General features: G+C 43.0%; 1 protein-coding gene across 4 annotated transcripts in view; it reads left to right on the top strand.

Moving 5' to 3' along the window:
- Positions 1-12,341, top strand: part of GRID2 (glutamate ionotropic receptor delta type subunit 2) — a 1,039,989-nt gene that overhangs the window by 723,685 nt on the left and 303,963 nt on the right. For all 4 annotated transcript variants that reach the window (XM_048847025.2, XM_048847024.2, XM_075127526.1 and 1 more), the window contains one exon: positions 10,907-11,026. In XM_048847025.2, coding sequence (XP_048702982.1) covers positions 10,907-11,026 — 120 coding nt within the window. The remainder of the gene's footprint in view (positions 1-10,906; positions 11,027-12,341) is intronic.

A 12,341-nucleotide genomic window follows, 5' to 3' on the forward strand; every position in this document is an offset into this window, starting at 1 on the left:
CAGCCCCCTGCTGGGTCACTACTGGAGTGTCTTCTGCTTACTGTGGCTACTTTACCTCCTCTCGGGTTCTTGCCATTCCCAGTCTGTATTCCCAGGCATGATCCCAGGGCTTATTTTCCCATAGAACTTCTCCTTGTCTCTTGCCAATTCCCCTCCTCTCTAAGGAGAGATTTCAGAGCTACTCCTGTCCATCTTTTTTTGTTTTTCCTGTTGTTTTATGGTACAGCAGACTCAGCATGTGAGGCTATGAGCATCACCTACTGCAGTTTTTGCATTTAAAAAAAAATCTGTATCCTCCTACCCAGTCCTGTAGCGTTTGAAAAGCTAAGTAATGCCTTTTTAGTTCTACCCCTCTTTCCTGGTATTCTCTCCAATCCCTTCAGACTATATTCTTTTACCTGAAGGGTTTTGGTTCTTCATAGAGAATCTTTCTTTCTATGTCATTCTGCCTGCATTGCTACAGCAGATACTCAACAGTTTCTTGGACTTTGTGTGTATCGCACAATGCATCTTTGTGCTTTGTTTAGTAAATATAAATTACCATTCAGCTCACAATGACCTGTGTGATAGACCCAGGCCAGTTCACTTCTTTTATCATAGCTATTAAGTAGCCCATTATCCTCAACTTTAAGATGTATTTTGTAGAACCCACATCCTTTTTTCCTCTTAGGTCCATGTTTCTTGCCATTCCTTCTTAAGTTCCCTCTTAACCAAGCTTTTGAAGTTCCATTTATTCAGCGGGACTGTTAAATCAACCTCCTCATTTTTAAGGCATTTTTTGGCTGCTTTATCTGCCATTTTGTTGCCCGGAATCCTAACGTGTGATGGAATCTGCCCTATTACTGTGGTATACCAAGTTGTACTATCTCTGTAGTTAAGAACAGTATTTTATTGATTAAATCATTCCTGCTTTTTGAGGCTTCCTTCCTAATTGCCATTATACCCGACAAAGAGTCAGATAGGATCGAAATCATAGTTGGGTATACATCCCTTGTCCAGGTCAGTGCCAACAGTGTCTCTGTCAATTTGGCTGTCATAATACCACAAAATTAGATAGTCTCACAAATCTTTTAATTCCAACTTCAAGACTATAAAGGGCCATTCTGACTACCTGTGTTGTCATCCCTAGATCCATCGGTGTAGATTTGGCAATGCTGACCTCATTTGCCCTGTACAAACTCATAAACTGTGTTGTTGTCATATTTGACGGCCATGCTCTTCCCTTTGTTTTCTCATATAATTTCAAATCCGCAATTGGAGAGACAACCATCCAATCATAGTTTGATTTCACACAATTAAAGATTTTAATTTCTTCTAGACCTTCCTTTTCATCCAAATATTTTTCTCACCTTTCGACTGTTACCCTGTGGGAGTTTGTGGAGCCCTGTTACTTTTTGTCTAGTTAATTCCCAACAGTCCTCATCTATTCTTCTAGTATGCTTATCTCCACTATTTCCATTAACCTTAGCCCAAAAGGTCAACTCTAAACTATTTCATCCTTCAATTATTAGGCATTTCTCTGGTTGCTATCTGCAGCACACACAACGGAGTCCTAATATTCATACCACATGCACTTCATGGAGCTTAGGCTTGGATCAGCTCTAATTTTTTTTTAGTGTTGATTGAGAAGCTGAATTAAAGGTTTGGCATCCATAATCTAAAACTGATGCCCCATATACTGTCAGCAACGTGTTATCTGCACACCAGTTGTTCTCAGCAATACCTTAAGCAGATTTATCCTATCTTTACATTTAGTCTTGATATTATCTGTATGACCTTTCCAAGTTAGTTTGTTATTGAATATAACTCCAAATAATGTAAAATTTTGAACCACCTGTATTTTTTCTGTAAAGAGATATAGGTTACATTCTTCCCCAATCTTTCTTTTTGTGAAGATCATTCCCTTTGTGTTCGCAAGGGAGAACGTAAATCCCCAAATATCTCCACCTTCTCAAATCCACCTGAGCATCTCGTAGTTTCTCTCCACAGCTATGTTAAGTCTTCTGTGTTTGGCCCGTATAACACAGTCATCCACAGATAGAGTAATACCTATTCCTTCCCGTATATTCTCTGTGAGATCATTAATCATAATGTTGTAACAAGGTTAGGCTGATAACACTCGCCTGTGGAATGATGTTAGTAAGTTTATAAATATTCTGCAAAGCCACCCCCTACCCTGACTTGTATGGTTCTGTCATTTAAATAGAACCAGAACATTCTTCCTCTTATTCCAACTGCATCTAGTATACAGCAAGCCTTCCCTCTGTAGCATGTCATAGGCTTTTTCAATGTCCAAAAAGACAGCTACCATAACTATCTGTTCCTTGTGATTTTTTGTCTTAATGTTTCTAATCTTACAATATGATCAACTGTGTATCATCCTTTCCTGAAACCACTCTGTACACAGTTTATAATTTCAGTTTGACCAGGTATGCTACTAAACACTTGTATCATTTTCTCCCTAATCTTGCCCACATAGAATGTGAGGGCAATAGGTCTATTTGCCTCGGGTCTTATGCCTATTTTGCCAGGTTTTCCTGTTGGTGTAGTCACTGCTTGCTTCCATTCTGACAGTAGTATTCCTTTTCCCCATGTATTATTATGTAATTTCAATCAAGCTCCTAAACTCCCTTCCAGTAGGTGCTTAAGCATTGCATTGCATATGCTATCTTTACCTGGGATTGTACTTTTACTTGTGTGTGTAGCATTTTTTGAGTCCCTGCATGCTGAAATTTTCTTTTAGTACACCATTTATATAATCTACCCAGCTATATAAGAACTCTCAATTTTTTGTTCACGCTTTACTTTGATTTGTATAACTACTAACTTTTTGGAACTCTTGAGCTAAAATGTCTGCTTTTCCTAAGTTAGAACTTTTGACTTTATCATTTACTATAAGACCAAGTAAGTATAAATTTGTTTTTACTCCAAACACCATTTGTTTTTAACTTTTCTACATCTCTGAAACCTTGAAATCTTTGTTCATTTTCCCACAGTACTTTCTCCAAGTCTTTCTTTGCCTTTTTAATTCTTTGTCAACATAATTAAGACCTTCCTTTATAAGTACACAGACTCCTCCTCTTGTATTTTTCTGTCATGTCTGACTACGTCGTATCCTGAATTTCTAAACTTCAGGTTTCTCACTAACCATGTTTTTTGTACACATATCACATCTGATCTGTTTTTTTTTCCATTTCAAAAACAGTGCTCCTTAATTCCTGACCAGGTGTAAATACATTATGTGCATTCCAGCAAAAAAAAAACAAAAAAAAAAACAGAACCATGTTGTTTAAATACATTACTTTCATTTAAAATTGCAGTAATATGGTCTATTGAGAGAGTGCTTATATACAAATATTTATGTGCCGCTTTTGTTATAATTTTTATTCTTTTAGTTGTCTTCCTTGTATGTAAAGTGCAACTAATCACTTCTGTCCTAAATACGATATATTTCTCTTTGCCTACAAGCAGTACATCTTCATCTGTTCCCCTTATTTTACCTTTCCTGCCCTGAACTGTACTGCTGTTGTACCAGTAGCTTTTCTCCCTCTCTGGTATTTTCCTCTTTCTCCACATTCCAGTGTAAATATCTTTTGGTAGCTTCTGCATAGGATATTTTATGGATAGTTTTAATGTTCTCTGTGTCTCTAGTTCATTCTGCTGTAGGCTGCACTGTGCTTATCTCCACAATTGCTGCAGTTTAGGTTCTGTTTCTTCCATACAGTTCTCTCACAAGTGTTCTGCTCCACATCTACCACAACTCATTTTCCCCTTACAGACAACTGGCACATGCTCAAACCTTGGAAATTTATAACATTTCAAAGGGGTCGGGATATGTGCTTTAACCCAGTAGCACTGATATCCTATATTAACCTAATAAGGCAGCGTTGTACCTTTAAATGTTGTTCATATGGCCTTGAATGGTTTGTGTTCTCCCCTTTTCCTGTTTATCAGTTGCTTAACCAACAGCAATTGGTCCTCACCTATATCCCTTTCAATTTTATCCTCAGTCATCCCTTGTGAAACCTCATACCTTACTCCTCTTTCTTCTGTCACACACTTAGGTAGCTGGCAAATTACTTTTATTTTCCTTAGTAGTTTTAAGAAGTTTCACAGACTGTTTCTACTTTGCCTAATCACAGTGTAAGCTATGACTGCGTGTTGCAGGGAGGGACTGGTACTAGCTGGACAAGGAAAGTGAAATGGGAGCTGGGGGGGGCGGTTAGAACAGTGGAAATGAGAGCTAGGGGGTGGAAGGGAGATTTGGGACTTGGGGTGGAGGGGCTGGGACTGGTTGGACAAGTGGACTAGGAACTGGGTAAGGAAACAAGTGGGTGGGGAAGCCAGTTTTGGGGGTTACAGTGCGATTGGATGAGGGAGGGGGGAGGCTGGGACTGGTTGGACAAGGAACCATCGGGGAGACTTGAGGCCACGTCTTCACTAGAAACGTGGCAGGGGCACAGCCACAGCACTTCGGGGTGGACACTCTTGACAGTGAGACAAGGCGGTCTCCCGTTGCTGTCGTAAATCCACCTCCCCCAGAGGTGGTAACTAGGTCAACAGAAGAAAAATTCTGTCAAATTAGTGCTGTCTACATGGGGAGCTAGGTTGGTTTAAGTACTTCACTCAGGGGTGTGGATTTTTCACACCCATGAGCGATGTCGCTGGGTTGACCTAACTTTTTAGTATAGACCTGCCCTGAGACTGGATGAGGAGCCTGGGGAGAAAGACTGGAATTAGGAGCTAAGGAGGAAGGGGAAGGAGGATGACTAGAGACCAGGAAGAAAAGGAGAGACAGACAGACTGAATGAGGAGCTTGGAGAGGGAAACTAGGACTGATTGTGCAGGGAGATTTCTTGGGGCCCCCAGGACTGTGAGTCACCCTGTTACCACCTGCCTACAGCGTGAGGAGTCTTCCCTGTGTCTTCCTAGCACAACCAGCTTATCAGCCATTCAAGCACCCTCCTCTGGGCTACATGAGCTATGTCTTTGCCTTGTGGGTTGACAAATGATGCACCGCAGCCCCCTGTCACCTGTGGTATTCAGTTCCTATCAATAGATACCCACAGAAATACCAGATCCTCTATTCTCAAAGTTAACCAGTTTCACCTTAGACCACAGCTCCTGTATTGTGCACAGCACTTGAGTTCAATTATAAAACAAAGGACATTTAAGAAAAAACAGAAATTAAAATAAAAATCAGTTAAGATAGGAACGGCCATACTGTCAGACCACTGATTTATCTAACCCAGTATCCTGTCTTTCCAGAGTGGCCAATGCCAGGTGCCCCAGAGGGAATGAACAGAACACTTCATCATGAAATGATCCATCCCCTGTCACTCATTCCCAGCTTCTGGCAAACAGAGGCTAGGGACACTTGAGAGCATGGTTTTGCATTCCCTGTAAGAAAGGATAACAAATGGTTACATATAAAACAAAATTGTAACACACTTTCTAGAGACTAAACTTAACTAACAAGGCATTCCCCTAGCTCCTACAAAATAGCTTACCACAAATAATTTCCCCAGTTATTCAATAAGATTAGCTGAGACCTCTTCTCATAAAATCAAGCTCAAAGGCCGCTTGTCCCCACAGATTGAATGTTTGTATGTACCCCAGAGATAGTTCTAAAAGTTCACTGTGTTACCCCTAAACAAGATAACTCCTGCTGTTTCCCTCATCCTATTAATTTCCTGTCTTTGAAGATTTTACAATCCTTCATTAGCATTTGGCTCAGTGGATGAATGGATGCCCATTGTGAACCATACAGTACTCCATTTGCATATAACCAGCCGGAGTGAGGGAAGCGTCCATTCCCCTTGTCTGCCAGGAGTATGTGGATTATTGGGAATGGGCGTCAGGGGATGGATCACTTTATGGTTACTTGTTCTGTTCATTCTCTCTGGGGCACCTGGCATTGGCCACTGTTGGAAGACAGGATACTGGGCTAGATGGACCTTTGGTCTGACTCAGTATGGCCATTCTTATATTCTTATTACCTTTTGGTGATCTGTCTTACTTAACTCTTAGACCTAGGGAATGTAATTTTAGCATATATACATAACTCCTTAAATATCTATCACTCCTATATACTTCTTGCAGTGATTAAGAGGAGCAGTATGACACAGTCTTTCATTAGAGTTCTTACATGAATGATGTCATCAAGAGGCCCCAAGTCAAAAAGACAAAGACTGGGAGCATGTGATCTGATAGAGTGTGGGGGGGAGAAGAAACAGGAGTGGGACAGAGACAGATTGGCGGGGACAGGACAGAAGGGGTCATGCTTGAGGAAAATATTACGAGAACTTCTGCCCCCTAGATAACACCCCCCTGCAGATCTTGGAATGGAGTGATGTTTCCTGAAACTCACCATTCCCCTGCTGTCAGCAAATATCAGTGAAATCTACTGGCAATGCGTGAGTCTGATCCCCTCAGTGTTGGTCCACGTAGAGATGACAAGCTATTATTGCTATCTGTTCTTCATTAGCTCAAAAGTGCAGAGACCTGTGTCAGGGATCTAAGGTTGCACCACTGCTGATGATGTGTGGGTGTTGGTATAATGCCTCGTGATTGATTTTCTGTTTTCTCAGCCTGCTTTTTTAAAAGCCCAGGAAATTAAACAAAATAAAAAGAACAACGTTTGCCAAGTCAAATACTCAGTCTTTAATTACATGATCACATATATTTTTCCATAGAACCCTTGACTCATTTAGAGCACAGGCTGGACCTGCCCTGTGGATGAATAAGGGTTGTGTAGTAAAGAAGACAAGTGTGTATAGGACCCTTGCTTCATCTGTTGCAAAAGATGGAATGCGTCTCGGAAATGAGGCAGAGGTCTGTAATAAGAGAAGGAATGGTCTTATGGTTGAATACTGCCCTGGAGAATTTGATTCTGTCCCTGACTCTGCCACAGATTTCCTATGTGATGGTGACTAAGTCACTGAAACCAAACTTTCACAGGTGGTCTTTGTGTGTTCCTCATTTTCTAGGAACCCTAGAGTCAGTACTGCTGAGCACTCACTGCTGCAACTGAAGCCAATGGGAGCTTTGCTTTGAATATATGAAGTGAGGTATAGTGCTAAGTACTCTGAAAAAACAAGTCCTAGGTGTCTCAGACTGGGCACCTAAAACTAGTGGATGCTTTTTACCTTAATCTCTGCTTCAGTTCTCCATCTGTAAAACTGGGATAGTGCTACCCGCTCATTCCACAGGGGTGTTTTGAAAATAGATTCATTAATGTTTGTGAAGCAAGTAGATGCTGTAATGTTGAGCATCACAGAAAAAGCCAATGAGAAAATGAATAATTTGTCTTCAGAGTAGGGTTTGAATAGTGTACAGTAATTAAGGTCTCAGCCAGACACTGAACAATAAAGATAAAACAAAATATTGACTAGCTGCTCATTAATTGAGCACTGTGCATCCTGTGCACTGAATGAGGCAGGAGTGCTGTGATAAAAATAGTATGTGATCACATAATTAAAGACTGTATCATAATGTATTTGCACAAAGAGGTCAAATTAAGGTTGCAGAGACAACCTTAACGCTGATGTTTCCTAACTTTTGACTGTTCGGCTTTGCAACCTTAATAATTTTCTTTTAATGGACTTTTGGGTGTCATTTCCTCGGATTTTTTTTAAAAAAAGCAAACCAGAAAAAGAGTAAAAATAAGCACACATAAATTCCATTATATGGCATCATATTGAAGTCCCTATTATTCATAACAGAGGTGGAAACGTAAGATCCACCACTTGAGCTAACAGAGTAATTAATAGCAATAGTAGTTTGAGATCCTCAATGTGGACCAGCACTAGACTGGGCTTTCACAGTGGGTGACTCAGACATTTGCTTATAGCAGAGAAATGGTAACACTCAGGGATGTTGGGTTGTATTCTAGGCTCTGGCGGGAAGTATGCTTTAGTAGGAATATACTCTTCTTCCCTGTTCCCTCCAATATGTCCCTGTCCCAGCCCTGTCTCTTTCCCCACCACTGGCTTCTCATCTGAGTCCCATTCTCCTCACATTGTCCGTGCCAATCTCCATTCCTCAGGTCTTCTGATCTCAGTCGCAGTCTCCTTGCTCAGTAACTCCTAGCCTCACGCCCTCCAGACTCCCTGTCCTTGCCTCCTTACTCAGCCAGTCTGTTTCCTCCTTCACACCCTGACCTGTGTATCTTCCTCTTCACCCCACCCTCCAGTGTCCATCTGCCTCTCCCCACATCTGTGTTCCCTATCATCCCTTGTTTCAAGTCCCAGTCTCCTTCCTCAAGCATCTCATTCAGTCTGTGTCCTCATTTCCCCAAACTCCTTGTCCCTTTGCCCAGCCAGCTGCAGTTCACCCCACACATGCTGGCTCCTTGTCAGATATGTCTCCCTTCCCTCCACCTGTTCCCCCACCCCACTTGTTCCTAGTCTCCTTGCCCAGCCAGTCCCAGTCTCCATCTCTGCTCAGCCTCCTGTCCCAGTCTTCACTCCCTGGCTTCTTGTCCCAATCTGTATTCCCAGCCTTCCACCACAATATCCTTGGTCAGGATCTTGTCACCTTTGCATCTGAAGCAGACAGGTTCCCCCTCCACCCAGCCTGGGTACCAATAGAGGAGTCACTCTGCCACCCTAGGCTGGAGTAGCCATTACAGGGAAAGTCTGGGTTTGCCTCTGTAGCCCTGGGCTGGAGGGAGAATGCTCAGTCGCTCTGGTGGGGATGGTCAGTGTGGTCAGCACTAGGAGAGACTCGAGCATGCTCCGTGAGGATGGAATCTTTGAAGATTTTAGCTGCTAAACTCTATAATTTAGCTGAATTTGGCCAACTTTTCATGGGGCAAAGGCACATCCATGACACAAAGGGCATGCGTACACACACGCTGCCGAATTTCAAGTCCTTATTCCAAAGTATGGACATTTTCCAAAAAATTTCAACCTGAGGCTGATAGCCAGCATGGAAAATTTCAATCCAAATGGTTTGTGTGGCAGAGCTATAAGCAACTGAAAACAAGGTCTTATAATGGGAAGTGTTAGACAGCATTAATAATAGGCAGTGCTCCCAGCCTTTCCTATATTTCTTCATGTTATAATATTAAAATTTGAAAAGAGTGAACATTATCTTCACTTCCCCTTTCTGTGAGTTAAAACTATTCCTGAGTTCCAAAATTTGTTTCCATATCTGGATTTTCCCAAAACTTAAGATGTTTGGATGCAGTTTTTTGACCTCCACTTTAGCAGGTACTTATAGTCAGTTATGTACCTTGTTGGAGCAGGGCTTTGTTTTGCCGCATCCATAGTTCATATCCCCTGAGTTTCACTTTGAATTTTTGACTTCAAATAGTGAAACTCCAACTGAAAATGCAATCAGAACTCCGAAGTCTCATCTTATTTTTTGAAGCAATATACAAGATTAGCAGAGTTGCCAGTTGGAGCCATAAATTGGCCTGTATTTGTTCACTACGCCCTCAAAGCACTTTTTTTTTAAAAAAACTGGGCTTAGAATCAAATTTATAGCGAAACTAGAAATCAGATGAGTTTCCAGGGGTTTAAGATTTCAATGTACATATAGACAGGTTTCAGAGTAGCAGCCGTGTTAGTCTGTATTCGCAAAAAGAAAAGGAGTACTTGTGGCACCTGTGATGGGGCAAGGCCAGATGCCTATGGAAAAGTAGTGGGAGATAGATATATTAGCTCCAGGCTAAACAAATTCCTGGTACCAGGATAAGTGAAATGGCAGCTACTCCAGGTCAGTTAAGACACCTGGGGCCAATTAAGAACTTTCCAGAAGGCAGGGAGAAGGCTAGGTTGATTGGGACACCTGAAGCCAATCAGGGGCTGGCTGAAACTAGTTAAAAGCCTCCCAGTTAGTCAGGTGGGTGTGCATGCCAGGAGCTGTGGGAGGAAGTTGCGCTGTTGGAGAGGCTGAGCAGTACTCACCATATCAGGCACAAGGAAGGAGGCCCTGAGGTAAGGGTGAAGTGGAGCTTGAGGAAGTAAGGGCTGCTGTGGGGAAGTAGCCCAGGGAATTGTACATGTCGTGTTTCTAAAAGGTCAGCTACCATAGCTGATACTATTAGGGTCCCTCGGCTGGAGCCCGGAGTAGAGGGTGGGCCCGGGCTCCGCCCCACCCCCCACCTTTGTCCCCTGATTAATCACTGAGACTGGGAGACAACAGAGACTGTGCAAGGAAGGATAACTTTTCCTCACCTCCCTCACTGGCTTATGATGAAAATGGCTCCGTAGACTGTGACCCTTGTCTCTAGAGAGAGAAGGGTTACGTGGAGGGTCACAGTGAGCCTCTGAGGCTAGTGAAATCTGCCAGGAAAGGCGGGACCCACGGAGGCAAGGACAGAGCTTTGTCACACACCTTAGAGACTAACAAATTTATTTGAGCATAAGCTTTCGTGAGCTACAGCTCACTTAATGCATCTGATGAAGTGAGCTGTAGCTCACGAAAGCTTATGCTCAAATAAATTTGTTAGTCTCTAAGGTGTCACAAGTCCTCCTTTTCAATGTACATATAAGCTTTTCTTATTATCAGCTCTGGGTCAGCACAGCTTTAATAGGACGCTGAACCTTATATGTGGTATTGAATTATCCCCTAACATATACTTCGAGTGTACCTGTGGTATATGTAGCATTTTCATCTCTAATCCTTCCCAGTAAAGATTGATTGCTTCACCTCTGCTGTATTGTCACCCCCATCTGCCTTTATCAAAAATTGCCTGAAAGTACAGTCCATAGGCAAACTGGCCCTGTTGCGGTTCACCTTCTGCTTCTATTTCTGTATGTTCTGCAAAGCTAGTGCATAAGTCCCAAGTATGTGTATATATATACACTGTGTGTGTCTGTGTGTGTGTATAGATATATACTATATGGTTTATTTGGATACTTTTGAGTTTTCACTCCATCTTCTTTATTTCTATCAGGGTGGAGTGAATGGCTTGACTGGAGAACTGGAATTTGCCGAAAATGGGGGGAATCCAAATGTCCATTTTGAAATTCTAGGGACCAATTATGGAGAAGATCTTGGCAGAGGCATCCGCAAGGTGAGACTTGATACATTGAATAAGAGTGTAATTTTTGCATGATTTACAGTGTATTTTCTGTCCAAACAGCCAAGTATTTGATTGCAAATGATAAAACAGGCTGTTAGACTGAAAGAAGAACACAAGTGGAAGAAAAGTCTTAAACTTCTGGGTAACCTGCTGGTTCTTTATTGCAAGGAGCCTTACAATAGGTTATGTTTAACAGGGGAGTCCAATTTAATAATGCAGAATATGTTAACTTGTTGTTAGTCCTTCCCAAAAGAGCAGTGAAGCCTGTTCTGTTACAGCTACAACTGCTTTCCAAAACAGTAAATTTTACATTGAAATGCTTTCAGAGCAGCCAGTCGTACACCACACTGCATAAGGTCTGAACGAGGCACTATGATTGTTAGATGAATAGAATTCATAGCTATAGAAACAGAAAACCTACTGCAAAATAAAGTATTATAGTACTTCAGTATCTGTTTTTCTTGTAATAAGCAGAGAATGATTTAGTAGAAATGATGTTTTATACCATAGCTCTCTGTGATGGGGTCACTACTCACCACCACTGGCACCTCCCGCTGGTTGCTCCAGGAATTAGCTCTTGTCAGCTGTGGCGCACCCTTGGCGTGTGGTGTCTCGCCCGTTGTCTGTTCTGCTGCCCTGGGACCCACGTTGCTCCCCGCTCGGCGGCATCCTCTTCAGGACATTGCCCTCCAGCAGTGCCATCCCACTCCAGTCTCACCCCCTTCAGGGGGTGGGGGGTTGTTAACAGCAGTCTTTCAGCTTGCACCTCCCTCAGCGGCCAACCACAACCCCAAAGTCTAGCCCCTTACTTCAGGAGCAGGTTGCAGTCTGTCATGGCCAGGTGCAGTTTAAAGGTGGAAGGGGGAGACCCAGGCCCACCTGCTACTCTGGGTCCCAACCCAGGGACCCTCTAGCGGCAGCCTCTCTGCCCTCCTTCTCTCCCTTCTTGTCCAACTATGTTCCCTGGGCCACTTCTCCTTTGGCCCTTTGCACCTTCTTGACCCTTCTTAGCAGGGCCACAGCCTGCAGGTAACCGGGCCGAAGCTCCCCAGAGCCTGCCCAGCACTGCTCTGTCCAAGATGCTAGCTCCTTGCCAGCCAGGGAGAGACCGCCCTCTCCTCTGCTCGGCAGCCTTTATATAGGACCCAGCCTGGCCCTGATTGGCTTCCTCTTCCTTGGCCCTGATTGGCTCTCTACAGGCCTTTGTCGATTGACTGCTGGTCTGCACCGCCTCTCTGGCCTGTTCCAACCCTTTTTCCCATGGGGTGGGGCAGTTGCCCCACCACACTCTCCCATAAGAATAGGT

This window comes from Caretta caretta, chromosome 4 (assembly GCF_965140235.1).
Source record: "Caretta caretta isolate rCarCar2 chromosome 4, rCarCar1.hap1, whole genome shotgun sequence".
Lineage (NCBI taxonomy): Eukaryota > Metazoa > Chordata > Testudines > Cheloniidae > Caretta > Caretta caretta.